The 17898-nt window shown below is 41.0% G+C and overlaps 2 protein-coding genes and 1 long non-coding RNA gene across 3 annotated transcripts in view; 1 reads left to right on the forward strand and 2 right to left on the reverse strand.

Annotated features, from left to right (window-relative positions):
• Nucleotides 1-664: 664 nt before the first annotated feature.
• LOC143375544 (carboxypeptidase B) lies at nt 665-8950 on the forward strand. Its single transcript, XM_076824770.1, has 8 exons — nt 665-823; nt 1645-1963; nt 3672-3974; nt 4993-5083; nt 7540-7685; nt 8026-8082; nt 8184-8268; nt 8600-8950. The coding sequence occupies exons 1-8, from the start codon at nt 741-743 to the stop codon at nt 8794-8796; spliced, it is 1281 nt and encodes a 426-aa protein (XP_076680885.1). The 5' UTR covers nt 665-740; the 3' UTR covers nt 8797-8950.
• LOC143375546 (uncharacterized) lies at nt 1796-2294 on the reverse strand. The gene is made up of 2 exons (XR_013086935.1): nt 2106-2294; nt 1796-2041 (listed from the first exon to the last, which is right to left on the reverse strand). It is a non-coding gene; the product is annotated as an uncharacterized LOC143375546 (long non-coding RNA).
• A 6290-nt stretch (nt 8951-15240) lies between the features above and the next one.
• The window catches only part of LOC143375545 (uncharacterized), a 146752-nt gene continuing 144094 nt past the window's right edge, over nt 15241-17898 (reverse strand). Inside the window, exon 10 of the mRNA XM_076824771.1 lies at nt 15241-17149. Coding sequence (XP_076680886.1) covers nt 17054-17149 — 96 coding nt within the window. The 3' untranslated portion in view covers nt 15241-17053. The remainder of the gene's footprint in view (nt 17150-17898) is intronic.

Below are 17898 nucleotides of genomic sequence, written 5' to 3' on the forward strand. Positions count from 1 at the left end.
TTTCGCCAGAAACATTTTTCAATATCGCCAATAGTTTTGAAGATAATCGTGCAAATTGATTTAAATGGGATGCTTATTGCGATAAAATCAAATTGTATATTTTCTCCGCTCAAGTAAAGGTGATCTCGACGAGTTTTGCTATTCCCTTTTTAAATTCTACATCCATTTTATATCCCGAATTTTTCAAACACGACTTCTCCTTGAAATTACAAAGAACTCTATAAATAAACAAATACCATTTATGAGCGATATCGCGTAATTCAGGATTTACACGATACAAATCTGCATTCCATCATTCGTCGATAGGATTACAAGGCATAGTCATCGCGATGAAAAAAATATACTTAATTAAGTCGAAGAGATTAAGCATCGACATCGATTAAAAGCTGAAATCGCAACGTCACCGGTGCATCGTCTTCATAAATAATAACACTGTGTACCGATATGTTGTATCATGCGCCTCGCTGTGTACACAATATAAATCTGCTATCGACAAATCAATAATATACTTTATTAAGTCTCGATCAAAGATACCCGTCGCGATAAGAGTCGTCTTTTGAGGCAACGGCCTTTATCTCATCAGCGATTTCACAAGAACGACGTGCCGTCTACGGATTTTCCAATCATGATGCGTTTTAGTGATGCCTACGTAAATGAAATGTGGGCATTGGTGGGCATTGATACGCCACGATATATAAAACCGAAAGGACAAGTAACTGGTTTAATTGAACCTGACCAAGATGCGCATCTCTCTCGTGATCGCGACTATTTTCGTCGCGGCTGTCGCCGCCGCCGACGAAGAGATCCTGCCACCCTTAGAGGGGTATGTTTAACATTTAAAGTGTCTTTCTTCGGGTATTTTTATGTAATTGGTCATGGTGATAAAATTATTGTGCGATTTGTCGAGTGAAGGTAGACGTCCCAATCACTGTCAGTGCCTCTATTACTACCACTTTATTTATTTTACTTAATAAAAACGTAACGTATAAAGACTAGTGTAAGATAATAAGAAGAACAGTCTCAATTTGAGGATAAATTTTTTTGCACACTATTCTTTATAAGTTACGTGTTTATTAAGTAAAATAAATGAAGTAGCAGTAATAGAGGCACTTACAGTAATTAGGAAATCTACCTCATATGTCTAATGAATGAAGGATTTTATTATTTGAATGCTACTAACAATAAGCGTTGTTTCTACCTGTGCAGGGTAGACACGAATTTTTAGTGTGCTTAATAATAATTAAGAATTTAATGGGCAGATAATTTTATATCAAAATCTGATGGCCCTCAGCAATGAAGCAGGTTTAATTTCCATACACTTAGAATTCTTATAATCCTCAGTTGTATTGTAACAATTAATTGTATTGTAAATATTGTAAATTCGAAAACTCTAATTTGTAGGGAAAAGGAGCTTCTTTTCAAGCTTGCAACTTTTGTTCTAATTGTGCAACACTGGGAGACCAGTGTCGAGTAGGAAACTTTTTATTTAAAAATAAAAGTAGGTTCTAAAAGTATCTTGACACTCTTAGCTGGAGAAAATGATCCACGTGATTTTCCAGGGAATGCAGTTGAATGCAATTGTTAATATTCGATTAAGTCAGGAATTTCGAGGGGAAGTTACATTTCGCTGTTGAAAATTTACAGGATGAAGAGTCTCTCTATCTCCTACGACACGCCTGAGCAGCTTTACTCGTTGAGAAGTTACATGGAAGTATCTGGGTTCGATGTTCTAAGAACAACGCACGATCTCGTGGATGTCCTGGTGACAGCGGACCGAGTGGAAGAGTTCAAGAAATTCGTCGAGGAAAATCGTCTGAATTACACGGTGGCGATCGAAGATGTTCAAGAAGCAGTCGCGGCAGAATACATCGAGCAACAAGTCCAGCGTAGATTGCAAGCGATGCTTCGAGGCCCCTCCATATCTCGAGGATTGTCTTTCACTTATTACCCTAATTACAACGAAGTAAGTAATAATCTTTTGCTCGAAACTCAGCACAGTAGCAAAGTAACATCTTCATTTTATGATAAACATTTCAAATCTCTGCTTATCGCGTTTTAAACAATTCACGCAGGTAGACATTTGAGGTGTCGAAGACACCTCGAACAGAAGCAGTCCTCTGAGTAATCGTACAATCAGAAATTGATAAGAAACTATAGAAATATTGGCAATGAGAACTATAACTATGACTCGTGTACTGTTTCGAGACTACCAAATTCATTTATCATATTCATAATTGAGGAATTCTCGTAGAAAACACTGCGTGCTAAAATTAAGAAAAAATTTTATCGGAAAAGGTTCTACAATTTTCCCTTCCCTTTCCTTTAAAATATGGCACCGCTGGTACGTCCAACGCCGCTTCTGTAGAAAACAATGCTGCTGCCAATTAAGCGATAGGTAACAAGATTGGCACTTAAATTTAAATGAATGTCACATTCAGTTTTCTCTACAATTAAGAGGTGGGATATACTAAAAGTACAACTCTTTTAAAGTTTTCTAAAAGTACAACTCTTCTTTTCATGAACTGGGACTGTATTAATAATAAAAAAAAAAACAGAAAATTGTGTGCATTCGTGTTAATGTGCACTTAAAGGGACTAGGCAGTCAGATCGCTCGAAAATCAAGTATTTTTTGCGAATTAATTACAAGGAGATGAATACAAATTGTGACTAGTACTTTTGGGTAATGTTTGTTAACACTATAAACAGTAAAAAAAATTATTTCAATAATACATACATATGTATGACAGCGCTACAGGTGCCTGATATATAGGTGTTTTTTTTCCGGAGCCGCTGTAATTTTGCAGTGATTCTGGCTGTAAAAAATTGAATTGTGACATATTCTCTGAAATTGATACTTTGCCCTGACCTCTATTCTGCCCAGAAAATTATGAGAATGGCGGCTGTAAAACGGCAAATTTTAAAGAAACTTGATTTTTCGCCAGGGAAAAGAGACATTTTATTATTTTTTTCTGTCAAAACAGAAGTTTTCACAGACTTACGCGTAGGTTCAGGTCGTAACTAGACATGTTTCACCTATGCTGAATTTTTTTCAAATCGACTTGTACCTCCGTTTTTTCGCAATCACTGCAAAACGACGAGGAAATATGATTCCGAGAAAAACGCGTTTAAAGTTTCGAAAGAGGAATTAGTCTACCCGCGTGCGCGCAGAAACGGTTTATGAAGCGCTCGACCTTTTCGGCTGTAAAGTCCTTAATTTTGCGAATTTTACCATCAACCAAACGGCATATTACTCGGTAAGAGTGGTACTTTCGAAAAATACAACAAAAATATCGAGTTTCTGACTGCCTAGACCCCTTAAGCACATTTATCAATCAAAAGAAATCAAGTTTCATAAATAAATTAAACACAGCCAAGATTTTTCTCCTTACTGTAAAATTTGATTTTCGACACTTACAGTGTTTTCTAAAAGAACCCTTCAATTCGGTTTAGAAAACCTTCACCAATAAGTTCATTATATTTTGAAATTCCAAACTACTAATAGATACTTCAAAGTGAAAGGGACTTAAATTAGCATCCTAATAATACCTGTACTATTTCATTCGTTAAATACTGACTTCGCGAGGCGAATAAGTGCTCGCTGTTTGCAAAAGAAATATACGTGACATTTACTTCGACGGTCCAGCAAAGTGGTGTGTTCGAATCATTCACAGGTGAACGAGTATCTCGACCTGCTGACGAAAACACACGGTGACGTGGCCTCGTTAATTAACATAGGAGCATCCACGGAAGGACGACAGATGAAAGTTCTAAAATTGTCGACCGGCGGTAAAAACAAACCAGCTATTTTCATCGACGCTGGAATTCACGCTAGAGAATGGATTGCGCCGATCACGTCTCTCTACATAGTGGATCAGATGCTGACAAGTCACAGAGAGCTCTTGAAGAACATCGACTGGTACATTCTGCCGGTTTTGAACCCCGACGGTTACGAGTTCACGCATAGCAAATCATCGGTAATTACGTGCTATTTATAAATCTGCCAGTAATTGTCGACAGTCCCGAGTGAGAAGATTAAGTATAAATGTCCCCCTCCAATCCAGCGCTGACGCGTTATAAATAATTTCCATTTCGTTACCAGCTATACAGTTTATTCTTTAAAGATTATTCTTCCCAGTCACTGCGGAGTGCATATTATGCAGATTTTACGAGAACTCATTAGCGTTACGTTTCTTTCATAATTAGCAGGAATTGTAGCCCAAGGGAAGAATTTCTAAATGAGAATTATTCGAGCAATCTGCCTCCCCTTATACCAAATGTTCTCCGCAAATTGCTTTTCAAATTAAAGCCCATTATGCTTTCGACATCTTACACCTGGAGCAAGTGAAATTCCCAAGAAGGAATTTACTAAATATAGACACGAGCCCCTAGTGGCACAAAATATTCGATACACAAGCGTTCAGTATTGAAAAGAGATTCAATCTCTTTTTGATATTTATATGATATTTTTGATATTTTTGATATTTTTGATATTTTTGATATTTTTGATATTTTTGATATTTTTGATATTTTTGATATTTTTGATATTTTTGATATTTCTGATATTTTTGATATTTTTGATATTTTTGATATTTATATTTAAATATACATACAGTATTTATTCTAGATTAAGAAGCAAATATTCACATATTCGGAAAAAGATGTCATTTCTAATATTAAATAGGTATTTACTTCATATTTGACAAAAATATATTTTTCTAATATACAAGAAATATTTAATTAATAAAAAATAATATAATATAATATTATGTATGATATATAAAATAACTTATTTAATATTAGAAAAAAAATTTTCCTGTATGTACGAGAAATATTTATTTTACATTAGGAAACAAATATTTTTGTCAAATATGAAGTAAATACCTACTTAATATTAGGAAAGACACCTTTTTCCCGAATATATGAATGTATTTTTTGCGCATCGATGCACATCAATTTTCTGGCGAACGTACATTTCTCCTTGCTGCATTTCAGAATCGATTATGGAGGAAAACTAGATCCAATACTGGTAACTCGTACTGCCGCGGAGTGGACGGCAACAGGAATTACGATATAGAATGGATGTGTAAGTTTCTGCTTTTTTATTTACTGTCGCGTAGAGTCGCGTATCTGGAGCAGCCGATGTGCCCATAAAAAATCACGTCTGAAGTGCCGAGATGATTGGAGCTAACGATTTAATCAGTCGGAGATCGATCGATTGAAATCTGTACAAACAATTGCGCGCTTATCCGTTTTTATCGCGCAGATTAAACACCGCAGCGACAAGTTCCTATTAAACAGACAAATTAATATTTCCTGGTCGCAGCGCGTATCGGTCAGGCTAAGCTGATCGCTGATAATCAATCGACGACATCGACATCCATTGATTAATCAAAATGGATGATGATTAAACGATACAGATCGTAGCAATCGAAGCATCACAGATTCAAATAATACTTTGTTTCAGAAAAATTGCTAACACTGCTTTGATCTTTGATTCTTTCATAAGCAAATTTTTCTCGAACATAAAAACTTACAGAGTGTCTTTTTGAAACAATTAATTGTCATGTAACATGATCTTAATTGTTCGAGAAAATCATATTTGCATACCGAAGAAATCTTTAAAAAATTGTCCTCTTTTTACATCAACACTACAGATTCAAACTCAATCACTTCGACGCGATAACTCGTCTATGAACTTTATATAAAATTTACTCTCCCGTTACAGAATCCCCATTTCTTCCACTTTTCTTCTACGTTCGCATTTTATTTCGTACCACTCCATTTCCTAATTTGTTACTCACAATTCATAATCATATTCCAGACAGTTTCATGGGAGATGTATTTGAATTTCCAGATAGATGGAATTCGATCGCGACGTTGCTTTTAATTTGCAGGCCAGAACACTGTTCGCGATTGAAAAATTCGTACACGAGTGATTTGACGAGAGGGAGAGGAACGTTGTTAACTGACACATCTCTCTTGGTGCCGCGCCGAGAAAGAGTACTGTGTCCCCGGTTGACTCGACTATTGCACTCAAACTTTTCTTTGGAGAGCAATCGCGCGGTGTTTCCATGGAAGTTATGATTGAGCGTGATAAAAACTTGCTCGTTACCGCGCACGGCTGTTACTCCTCTTGGTCTCTTCATCCGGGCTTTAACACACTGACTTTTCAGAACCCCGAGTTATTTCCCGAGGTTACAGATGTCGACGCAGATCTCGCTACCCGCCCTAACAATTTCACCTTTCATTCCTGCTCAGGGGATGGGGCATTTTTTTTCATAAACCCAGGGGCGGGTTTCCGGGTCGGAACCAAGAGAATCTGGCAAAGTTTGATAAATACTTGAATTGACAGTTCGTCAAAAAGGTTGAAATTTGACCGTAACATTATTACTACAAGGGGTAGTAAAAGTGTAGGTAACGAGAGTCGTTTAGCAACGTTAATACTATTTAAGGGTAGGTGCCATATTGGACGCATGAAAATCATAGGTTTATTTATCAATTTTTTTTCTTTCAAATAATTAATTGTATAGAAAATCTGAATAATGTCATTTATCATACATCTCCTGAAGATTAAAAAAAAGAAACAATTTTTATTTTATTTTGAATATTCTTCTCTAAATAAATTTAGTAAGTATTTTACTATTTGCCTCTTAACAGCAGAAAAGACGTTATTCCATTTTCTCAATACTACGAGCAGCCTATTAAAATTAATTGCACATATACCTACTTAGGTGTTCGTGTGGCTCTCGATGCAGTTTCACCGCCGCTAGATTTTTGTTAATATTTCTGTTGCTGAGTATTCTTTCATTTCGAAAGCGTCATTCGTAGGAGCACTGCTCATTAATGCCACGCTAATTGAAAGGACTTGAAGGGTGGAGAATTATTTTCAGAGCCGCCGCTCGAGACTAATCTTTCTCATTTGCGGAATTTCAACCGAATAAATTCGCGAAATTCGATGAACAGAGCACGTCTCGCCGGAGTTGCGAGTTTCTAAATTGAGATCCCTAATTTGTCGTACCATTTGAAAGTTGCCTGCCGCGGAAAATTCGTGCGAGCACTTTCTCGTATTAAACGTCCTCTCGTGGAAATTCAACACATGTCCCACAAATTTTTATCGTCCTGTCTCCGCATTACCGCGCGCTAGAAATATTAGCCTAATCCCGTCCGACACAATTCTCCTCTCTTTTAAATTGCCGGCCAACAACCCGTACCTATTTTTACCGAATTTATCCGATAATTCTGCACCGTACAGATTTTATTCTCACTAAATAACACCTATACAAAATTCTATGTCAACGAGTGTTTGCGGTTGATAAACAAAGGGGATGCGAATACTAGCATCCCTCTCTTTCAACTGGATTAATTCGTTTTAAATGTTAATAAAATTAATTTCTCAATTACTGAAGCAATTTCGAATGCTAATGTTTCGTTAGGAACGAGTGGGTCCACTTTTATCTTCGAATGATTATTTTCAAGAACAAATTCAGAAACCGTGATTATTTTGGAATCAGTGAAAGATAAGGATGCGATTGTTTGCAGCAACTGGGGCCTCTTCCAATCCATGCACCGAGACGTACGCCGGTCCGAAACCATTTTCCGAACCAGAAACTCAGCACATGCGAGATTTCATCCTAGCGCGCAAGGGACAGCTCAAGGCCTACATCACGTTCCACTCTTACGGCCAGGTATAACTATCGCGATACTTGCATCGATGCCCTCAAACAAGCTCCATACGGTTTAATTTAATCCTTTAATTGCTCTGGCTACGCCCGATCGTTGCCAGCTGCCCGGTTTCGCTCTCGAGTCACGTATTCAAGTGGTGTAAGCTTTTATAGCGCGAAGTCGAAAAATTAGCTAAGCACACGAGGATCTAGAGAATTACAAATTCTGCCGTTTCACGGGCAGGGTATCCCGAATAATCAGCCTCAAGCCGTTGCGCACGTTGCGTCGTTAACGCTTCTTCCGATGGCTAACGCGCTCCAATTATTTCTTTCGTAACGAACAATTATTGGAAATATGTTTCAGTATATTTTGTATCCTTGGGGATACACGTCCAAGGTGCCTGCTAACGAGCCAGAACTGGTAAGATTTGTTTGCACTGCAATGGTACTAATACTGTAATTATCGTCAGACATCAGATTTGTCGAATACTTTAAATAACACGATGTAATTTATTTTTTCAGCGAAATCTTGCTAGCCAGTGCGCGAAAGCTATTGCCAAGAGTCGTAACACTAAGTACACTTTTGGCACTTCTGCCAATCACCTATGTAAGTAACGAAATGCACCCAATGAAACTATGAGAGATAATTTTCAAAGTAAGAAAGTGAGATAGTTAGACAGATACTGAACGAATGTGACCAATTATTTATCTATCTAACACTTTGATGATTTCAACTAAACAGTTTGGAGGCTAATGAAAAATATTCCCACAATGTTCCTTTGATCTCTGGATCAACTAGAATTCAGATAAATTACCTACCAATCGTTTCAAGCAACGTAGTAAAGAAACAATATTGAAATTCTTAGTAAATCACGTTTGCTGAAAGTGTCCCACCTTATCTAATTCTTTCGACTATTTTTTTGTTACGAAATGATTAGATCCTTCAGCAGGAGGTAGCGATGATTGGGCCATGGCCAAAGCAGGTATCAGTTTGTCATATACCTACGAGCTACCCGGAGGAAATTCTGGATTCATGCTGCCGCCTTCCGAGATCAAAGCTGTTGGCACTGAGACATTCGAGGCTATCAAAGTGATTCACCAATATGTCACCTCGAAATACGCTGCGCGCTATTAAACGCGTAATCGTTGATCAATCACCGACGTTTACCATCAATCATGGATTTGTACATACGATAGAAGAATACACAACACTCCTGTTTCACAGCGCTGTGGGATATTTGTCAATCTGTACACTCTTATTTAGCATAAAATAAATGCGACACCAAGAAGGCTTTTTACTGGAAACCTCTCCTTTTCCTAATGTCACGAGACTTTGCGAATTGAAGAAAATTTAGGGTAGTTTATATGTTTAAAATGTTCTGTACATATTACTCAACGAAAAACTGGATACTTGGGACACTTGCTTCTATTAAAAAATCTAATGGTTTTCTTGGTATTCCGATGTCAATAGCCATAGAGGAAACAGTCCTAACTGATCACTTAAGGGTATATACTAGGCAGTCGTTCCTATCTAAAATGCAGCAGTTTGTTTCAATTAATTAGAAAGGAACAAATTGAAATTGAGACTTGTTCTTTGGCATGAAGTTTATTAACACGATAAGCTTTAAAGAACATGTTTGTTTAGTAACAATATGCTACAGATGGATCATTAAAGAGGCGTTTTAAAAATGTTTCTTTTGTTTTAAAGTGTTAACTCAAAAACGGAGGTTCCAATCGATTCAAATCATTCGAGCATATTCGTAAAATGTGTAGTTTCGGACCGGACCTAAATTGAAGCTAATGAAAACTCTTATTCATTATGAAAAGGAACTAAAACCCCATTAATGAGGTTTCACCCTCCCCCAAGCCACAAAAGACGAGGTCTTAGTTTGTTTTTCATAAAGAATAAGAGTTTTCATTAACTTCAATTTAGGTCCGGTCCGGAACTACACATTTTGTGAACATGCTCGAATTCCATTTGAATTTTTAAAAAGCCTCTTTAATGATCCATCTGTATCATATTATTGACTAAACAAACAAGTTTCTTAAAGCTTATCGCGTTAATAAACTTCATGCCAAAGAACAAGTCTCAGTTTCAATTTGTTTCTTTGTAATTAATTGAAATAGAAATGCTTCATTTTCGACAGGGACGACTGCCTAGAACCCTTAATGTTATACAAAGTGCAGTGATCGTTAGTTCGAAACCTGCACAGTTAGCCGTACTCCTAATCATCGATGCGCCAACAGCACATGAAAATTGCTAAACGATCTCTCATCTAACAAGGGGAGGACACCATGAGGTAGACATCGTTTTTGATGAGCCTTGGCACGATGGATCTATGTCGAAAATAAGTAAATAGGTGTCCGAGTATTAATAATAGAGATATTTACATGTAAATTATTAAAAATTTCATAGTGGCCGTGGGGTTTTAGTGGGTTAATATCCCACAACTACCCTGGCGTCCGCGGGAAATTCCCTTCTGGAGGCGTCAGGGTGCCTTTTGATGATATCTTCACGTTAAAAAAAAAATTATATATCTTCAAAAATTTATAAATTTTATTTTAATAAATTTTTTCTTTAACTTGGGGAAATCTTCAAAAGGCACCCCGACTCCTCCAGAGGGGAATCCCCGCGGGTGCCAGGGTAGTTGTGGGATTTTTACCCACTAAAACCCCACGTCCACTATGAAATTTTTAATAATTTACATGTAAATATCTCTATTATTAAGGCCCATTGGCAGAAACGCTCGGACACCTATTTACTTATTTTCGACATAGATCCATCGTGCCAAGGCTCATCAAAATCGACGTCTACCACATGGTGTCCTCCCCTTGTAAGTACCGACCGTGCCCAGCACAGTTATTCCGCGTGGGTGCAGCTTACAGCCGTTGACGTCTAATAAACATCAAGTATAGAAAATATCGCACATTCTCAGCCACCACATACTTTCGCGATAAACGCAAATGGATCGCAAGAAAACTTCAGAAACCTTAAGAAGAATCATCTTGCCGCGCGATACCCTAAGAATCAGACTAAAACCGAGGGAACATCAAATGCGCCCGAAAGCATTCGTCGCATACCAACCTGCCTCGAGCATCCTGCTGACCTATAACGGCGTTCGCGAGAAGTTTCGCCGAACAGCCGCGGATGCTGGATGACTGGAGCGTTGCACGTGAGCGTTTTCTGGAAAGCGTAGCATGCGGAAGGGGCGCGTGTTCCAGCGGACGTTCTTCATCCGTGAAACGTGATAGCCATTGTTGTGTTCAAGCCCCAGGCCTTCAGCCCTCGTTCTGCCGAACACTTCACCGTTTCCTTCGCATACGATTTCTTTTTTTTCTCTCTCTCCTTTCCTGCTCGTTTCTCGCGGGACCGTTGCGCGAAAGCGAGAGTGGCCAGGGAAACGAAAAGAGAGAGGGGCTCGAGGATTTGGTCGGAATGAAGTGGAACACTTAGCACGCGGAGCGGAGAAGTAGCGTGCCCAAGTTCCTTTTCGCTTATTCCTGTTCCCCGCGGCCGCGTTCGGTCTAATTGGAGAAACAACAGACTCATTAGCCGTGGCCTCGAGTGGAGGGCGAGAGCTCATTTGACGGGGCTGAGGGCACCGGGTTGTGAAATTTTTGTATAACGAGCCACTCCCCTTGGCTGCGTTCAGCATTCCTCGAAATCGTTGACTGAGGTGACAGGGAGACCGGTGTCGCTAGAAGACCCCAGGGCTTATCCCCTTCTGACGGCGTTTCTCACGTTTCGCCAGTTAGTAAGCGGTTAACTCGGACACGCTGCTCCGCAAGCACGGAAAGAATCACCGCGCGCGACGGCGGGTTGATTGTGGCCGTTCGATCCCTCGCTAATTTCCGGGCGAACCGGCCGCCCCGGGTCCGGGATCGCCTTGAGCATCATTCGACTCTGAGAAGTCTGAACAGTCTTCTTTGATTCGCAAGCGTACTGTGGTGGTCGAGGGCGAAACAGGAGGGGTATTAAGATTTAAGGGGTTACATACCCTTGACATGTCGGAAAATAGGGTCATTTTTATGATTTTTTTTTCATATGAAGATAGGTGATATTTTAAATTCGAGATATACACCTTGTTGTCTGTGAATTAAGCTGTATTCTGTTAAATAAGAAATTTGATATCTTAAGAAATGGTGCCATAGCAGTATATGGCGTCCTTATAGTTACAGCATTTGCGGTACCATTAATAACTCAGAGATTACTGGAGCGATTTGAATCTAATTTTGCACGAATATTACTAAGACTATAATCTAATACTTGCAGGCGCTGATTTTAAAAAATGGCAGATACTCAAAGCTAAGCGTGTGATTTTCGACCTAAGTGTTCACCTTCTTTTGTTAAGAAAAAACAAGACACTAATCGAAAAATCGTCTCGACAAGTACTTACTAGATTATAGTCTTAGGAATATTCGTGCAAGAATTTATTCAAATCGGTCCAGTAATCTCTGAGATATTTTCTGTACTGCAAATACTGTACAGAATATCAAAATTATTTTTGAAAATAATACATCTATGGTCCAAATCTCAGATGAATCGGTAGTTTCTTTAAACAAGTCCCAAATTTTTGTGTTTTTAGCCCCCAAAATAGGATTCCCCATAAGACCTGTGAAAAGCTTCAGGCTCAGAGTTCAGAGATCTAGAATTTATAAGATTCGAAGGATATTTTACAGTGGCGGATTTAACGGGGCGGCTGATGAGCAGTTGCTGTCTGGGCCCCTGTCTAGAAGGCCCCCCAGGGCCTCATCTCCAAAAAAAATTCTGATTAGGTATAGGTTCTTAGTAAACTATGTCTTCATTTTCCCCAGAAAATGGGCCCCTCAGAACGTTTGCCACCTGGGCCTTTTTTCTTAAATCCGCCACTGATATTCTAAGCGATTCAAGACTGACATATATATATATTGAAATTAATTCGAAGCATTCCGAAGCTACTGTGTGGTTAAATCCACACTAGAGAACCCAAGCGACCGAATGAACACCTCCCTTGATTCACACGCAGCACAGAGCCACTGTCCCACCAATCACCTAGGCCCATTAAAAGACGTAATGTACTTTATTCAGATGATAATGATCCATAAAACATTGTTCATATATATATAATATATATAATATATTTATAGGACTATATATAGAACAAATAACTCTCGTTCCTAGAATCTAATCGTAACTTAACATAGATAAATGGTGTATCCTCTTTCCGTGCGAAGAATGAACGCAGGAAGAAAAGCGGCCGAGGCTTCGAGCCTCTGTCGAGGGCGCCTTGAAACGGCGACGTCGATTTCCCTTCTCATCGGCTGATGATCGTTCTTTTGCAGTTGCGTCGTAATCGTTTACGAATATTACTCGGCGATACGGATAAACTATATAGACCACTCGGAAGAGATATGCTCTTTAGTAAATGATTAACGTGGCTTAATCTACACATCGCTAAGGGTACGGTAACATATTTCCTCGTCAAGCAAGATTCCAACCGCATTTCCATTCTCTCATCGCGATCGGCGCTTCGATTCGGAGGGAGGGTCCACTCTCTCGAACGCTCATCGGCAGCGAAACACTTGCACAGTCCGATATCGATTAAAACTCGCCCAACTGCGGCCCAGTCGGTCTCGTGTGTGTTGAATGATTTCAGGGGACTCGCGGAAGATGTCGGATGAACAACGAACCGGGGAAGGAGAAGCGGAGGGACGCTGGATGGGGCTTCTTCTAGCGGTTCGCTGAGGAAGGCTTGGTGCAGTGGACGACAGGCTAAGAAGGTCACAGAAACGGGGAAGCAGCGGACGAGGAAGCTGGGGAACAACTAGAATTTTTCGTTCCTTCAATCGTTCGCTGAGAAATAGCGGGGGAATTTCGCGATCTAAACTAACTTCTGGGTGAATCGTGACGGGTGAAAGCATTGTGTAATACGTGACTTCAAACTTTGCTTGAGTAAGTTCGCGAAGAAACATCGTTTTCTGACATTATCGGCAAGGAACGATGGAAGCTGTGTTTGCAATTCGAATAGGTGGAAGATTATTTGTCTGCGACTGATCAGCAAGAACTGATTCTCGAGCAAATTAGACGATTGTCGTTCCGGCGTTAGAAATTTAGAAATATCGCTGGCAATTTTTTTAATGCGTGCGCACGAACGTGGGCATAGGAGCGTCGAAACTCCCATCGAAGGAGGGACGATTGATTCAGTTACAAACGTCCTAGGACTGCCAAAATGATCGGTAATTTCATTTCAATTACGCTTGCTCAATTATCGGCGGAATTATGCTGATATTCCTGTTATTCCCGTTCCCGTGCGAACATTCGCGAAGCAGATATTACTACCGTTCGGATATTAAAAATATATGTATATGTGTAGGTGCGTGCGTGTGTGTGTGTGTGTACGCAAATACGATGTACGATTAAATAATAATGAACTGTAGAAACGGCACAATCGCACGAGATCGTGCGCGTTCGTATCGCATCGATAACCCATGAATACAATTCCATGATTAATACGATGCAATCCGCCATACTTCTATCATCTCCCCGCATCGTCTCCACTCCGTTATGATAATGTATATTACAATGTTACAATAATAGTTACGCGTAATAAATTACATAAATTATACACGGTACGCCTACGATAATAAATAGGTTAGTGAAATCGTTATTACGGGCAATCTCGATCCATTACCATGCCGATCCTCATCGAACCGGTGCCTCCTAATAAAGTATAAACAGGCGGGATGTTTGCCGGCGCGTGTTGCGCGCCGCGAAACAGATTCCCGTCCGAAAACAATTAGAGAGCACGCTCTCGAACGATAATGCTATGTGCTTCGAACCAGCCACTTCGTCGGTATCAACGTGCGATTAAAGGAAGGGGATGAACGTACCCTGCAACGCTACGCTCGGTACGCCGGGACTGCGAACAACTGTACTCACAGGGAAGACTTAAATAAGACGTTAGAAGTAAGCTGCGCTAAATCAAAATTCGATTAGATTAGAGCGGAGTAAACGCGTAACAGAACGAAAGTCACTCGGAAGCAGCGAATGCTAAATCCTCGGTCGACTAGAGATCCCTCGATCCTAGAGCCTCCTCGCATCTACTACGACTCAGCGTGCAGTTCGCTAGTAAACAATGGTGCGGGGAACGCGTTCTCCTTAAGCGTTGAAAATCGATCGGGTCGACACGGTCCGACAGGTTCCCTAAAAAATATAGCGAGCGACACCAAGCATCATTCAACGATTACCCAGGCTCGCGTTCCCGCGGCTTGGTGGCACCGTTGCCTGTACGACGGAGCCAGTTGTTACCGGTAACCGTGATGGATGTTCCTTTATAATCAGTTACGCTACTTTGGACGATCTTCGCCTCTGCTCGTTTCGCTGGAGAAAAAGAAAGCCGCACTCACACGTCATCAAAAATACACTCGTTTGATATGCTAACGATTTTCTTCGCAATCAATGGAGAATCTCGAGGATCCACGCTTCCTTTCCCATCAGGGTGTAGACTACGTTGCGTCGATCCTACGAAATCAACTTCACACGATGGATCTTATCTATCAGGGGGGAAATTAAATATTTTCTTCTCTTTTTTTTCCTCACTCTCCCTCTCTCTCTCTCTCTCTCTCTCTCTCTCTCTCTCTTACGATTCAGTCACTGTCACCCTTTTCGGTTGCTACTCGGATCGAAGTGTCTTAATCATATCGTTGGCGGTCAGCTCGACGCAAAATCATTTGAATTCGACCAATTTATCCATCAATGCGATCGGGAGATCCTCGCGGGACTCGAGGAAGGCGCGCCCCGCAGGCGCGATTTAAAGCGTTTCGCGGGTCCGCGACTGAAATCGTTCCGATCGGGCCTTTCTCCCCTATTTAATCCTACGTAACGTAACGGCTACCATCTTTACGCTAACTTAAGGTTACACGAATATTTACAACGTCCTAAACGGTAATTAAGCGTTGACGATTAACATGCCCCGACCCGAGAACTAATCGACATTTATTACCGCGCCACGGGGGAAGGGGAAGATTTACGGAAAGCAGGCGAATTTATTTACAGTCGTGCTTGTAGATCGAAGATCGCAGGCTACCTCTCGCGCTGGAGAATATATTGTTGCGATTTAGGGATTGCAATCGTTAAAATATTGAAAATCTTCTCGGAACTCAGTGGATTTCACCTCTACCTGCAGGAATATGTTGGCTACGATAGCATTGAAATAAAAGGGTGTTTTGATAATCGATTAATAATTTCAGCGAGGCGCAAAAATTAAATTTCAAGACGAAGGCGATTGGGTACATTATTCAGTGTTCGAATTCCTTCAGCAATTTCTGGGAAACCTTCAGCTTTTAAACTAGAATCTAGTTTTGATGGTCTCAGAATTTTTTTTCAATGTGGGCTAAGATGTGAGAGGCCCAATGAAAAGTAATGTTTTGGGCATGTAAAGCAATCACTAATCAACTCAAGTTATTCAGAAGACAGAAATTAGCCATATTTCTCTGAAATTTAAAATACTAGACACTATAAGAATCAGCTTTTACCACGCACGGTGCACTGCCTCCCCGAAGGACTACCTGCAATTTTCATAAAACGCTACCACAAACGGACGGCCTGTTTTTGTTTCTCACCTATTTCTCGACGACGCTAGAAAAAGAATCCATTAACGTTGCACCCTTCTCGCGAATCTTTTCTGCTGACTACTTGGAGAAATCATCGCTCGCCGCCCGCAAAGCGGTCGGAGCTGATCGCGACGAATTCCCCCGAAGCGCGTTCCGCGCGAAGCAAGGCGTACGCCGCGACGATCGCCGCGATTGGAACCGATAGGAAACGTAGTATTATCACAGACGAAGGAGCACCCATGCGCGCAATGATGTTCGATCGCTCAGAATTCAAGATCCGCCGGAGCTCCTCGCGCTCCTATTCCTCAGAAGCTACTGGAAGTCACCCTGTGTGCTACTTAGTTTCTGCACGCCCGACTCGACTAACCCCTGCCAACCAATTAGACCGGAAATAAAGAGAGAAGTCGATACCTTTCCCTCGATGGAAGCTCAAAAAACGATTATATTCCCGTTCCAGCTAATTGTAAGCTCTAGGACAGAAGGGAAGAGAACGAAAGGAAGGAAGAGATAGATCTAGCCAACAATGATGTACGCGGACGGACGCGAAACGCTTTAAATCTTTCCCATTCGTCGAATCCTCCGGGCGGTTGTCCGAGATCCATCGATACTAAATTCGCCAAAATAGGTCCCAGATCTGGCATGAGACGACCCTGAATTATTTGTTAGGCATTTAAGCTATATACAGACGGGGGGTGGGGGTTGTTATCCTTAAAGGAGATCGATATGTCTCGTTGGTGGCGCTGGTACAGGAATCCCCTCGACAGGGAGAGCCGTGTCCCAATGACTAATTCTTTCCCGACTTATTCCTTCGCGGACAAGGATCCATTAGTCAACGCCATGACTGGGCCAGAACTTCCCCTCGAGTTTGTGTCAGAGTTGAGTTCCAAGGACGAGTCCTGCAACGTACAAGGTGATCGCATCCTGTAAGTGAGAATACAGAGCGGCCAGCTGCTATGGAAATTATTAAAAGCTTCTGGCTAGCGAGCCTGTCGGCGAGGAACGTGCAAGCTTGGCGAAGGAGGAACGTACTGTCGGCTGCGGAGCTAGGAAATTAACCGATAAAACGAACAGCGATGAGGAATCGGAGCAACAGGGAAGAACAGTGCGTGCGAATTTAGTGTGAAACTTATCTGGATATGTATATCTATGCTGCAGTTTTTGAATGGTAATTAATGAACTTTGAAGATTCGCTTGTTTATTTCTGTGCTGCAACGTGCGGTTGCTATTTTTCTTCTACACCTTCTGGCCGCGGTGCAACAGAAAGTTTCGCGAGTCCCGTCCACAGGGGAAGCAGCTAAATCTCGATGAATTTTTCCAGGCGTGTGTTACGGGCGACAATGAAAGTGCATCGCGGGGATTTTCGTCGCGCGATCGTCGAAAGCTATAACGCGTTTACGCGCGGTGATTACGCGGATACGACAGTTTCGCGAAACCATTTGGCAACGATTGTCTCCCTCGCGGCGAATGCGAAACCGAAATGGCGCAAGGCGAGAGAACATTCGGCCCCGGTGTGATTTATCGCGGGAAAGAAGCTTTCGTCCCGCGTTACAACACCCTCGAAATGCCGTCACGTCGATGGTTTTACGAGCACCGTCGCGATGGAAGTCGTCATCGAATGATCGACCATCACAGTTATCGCGGAACG

Source organism: Andrena cerasifolii, chromosome 12 (assembly GCF_050908995.1).
Source record: "Andrena cerasifolii isolate SP2316 chromosome 12, iyAndCera1_principal, whole genome shotgun sequence".
Taxonomy (NCBI): Eukaryota; Metazoa; Arthropoda; class Insecta; order Hymenoptera; family Andrenidae; genus Andrena; species Andrena cerasifolii.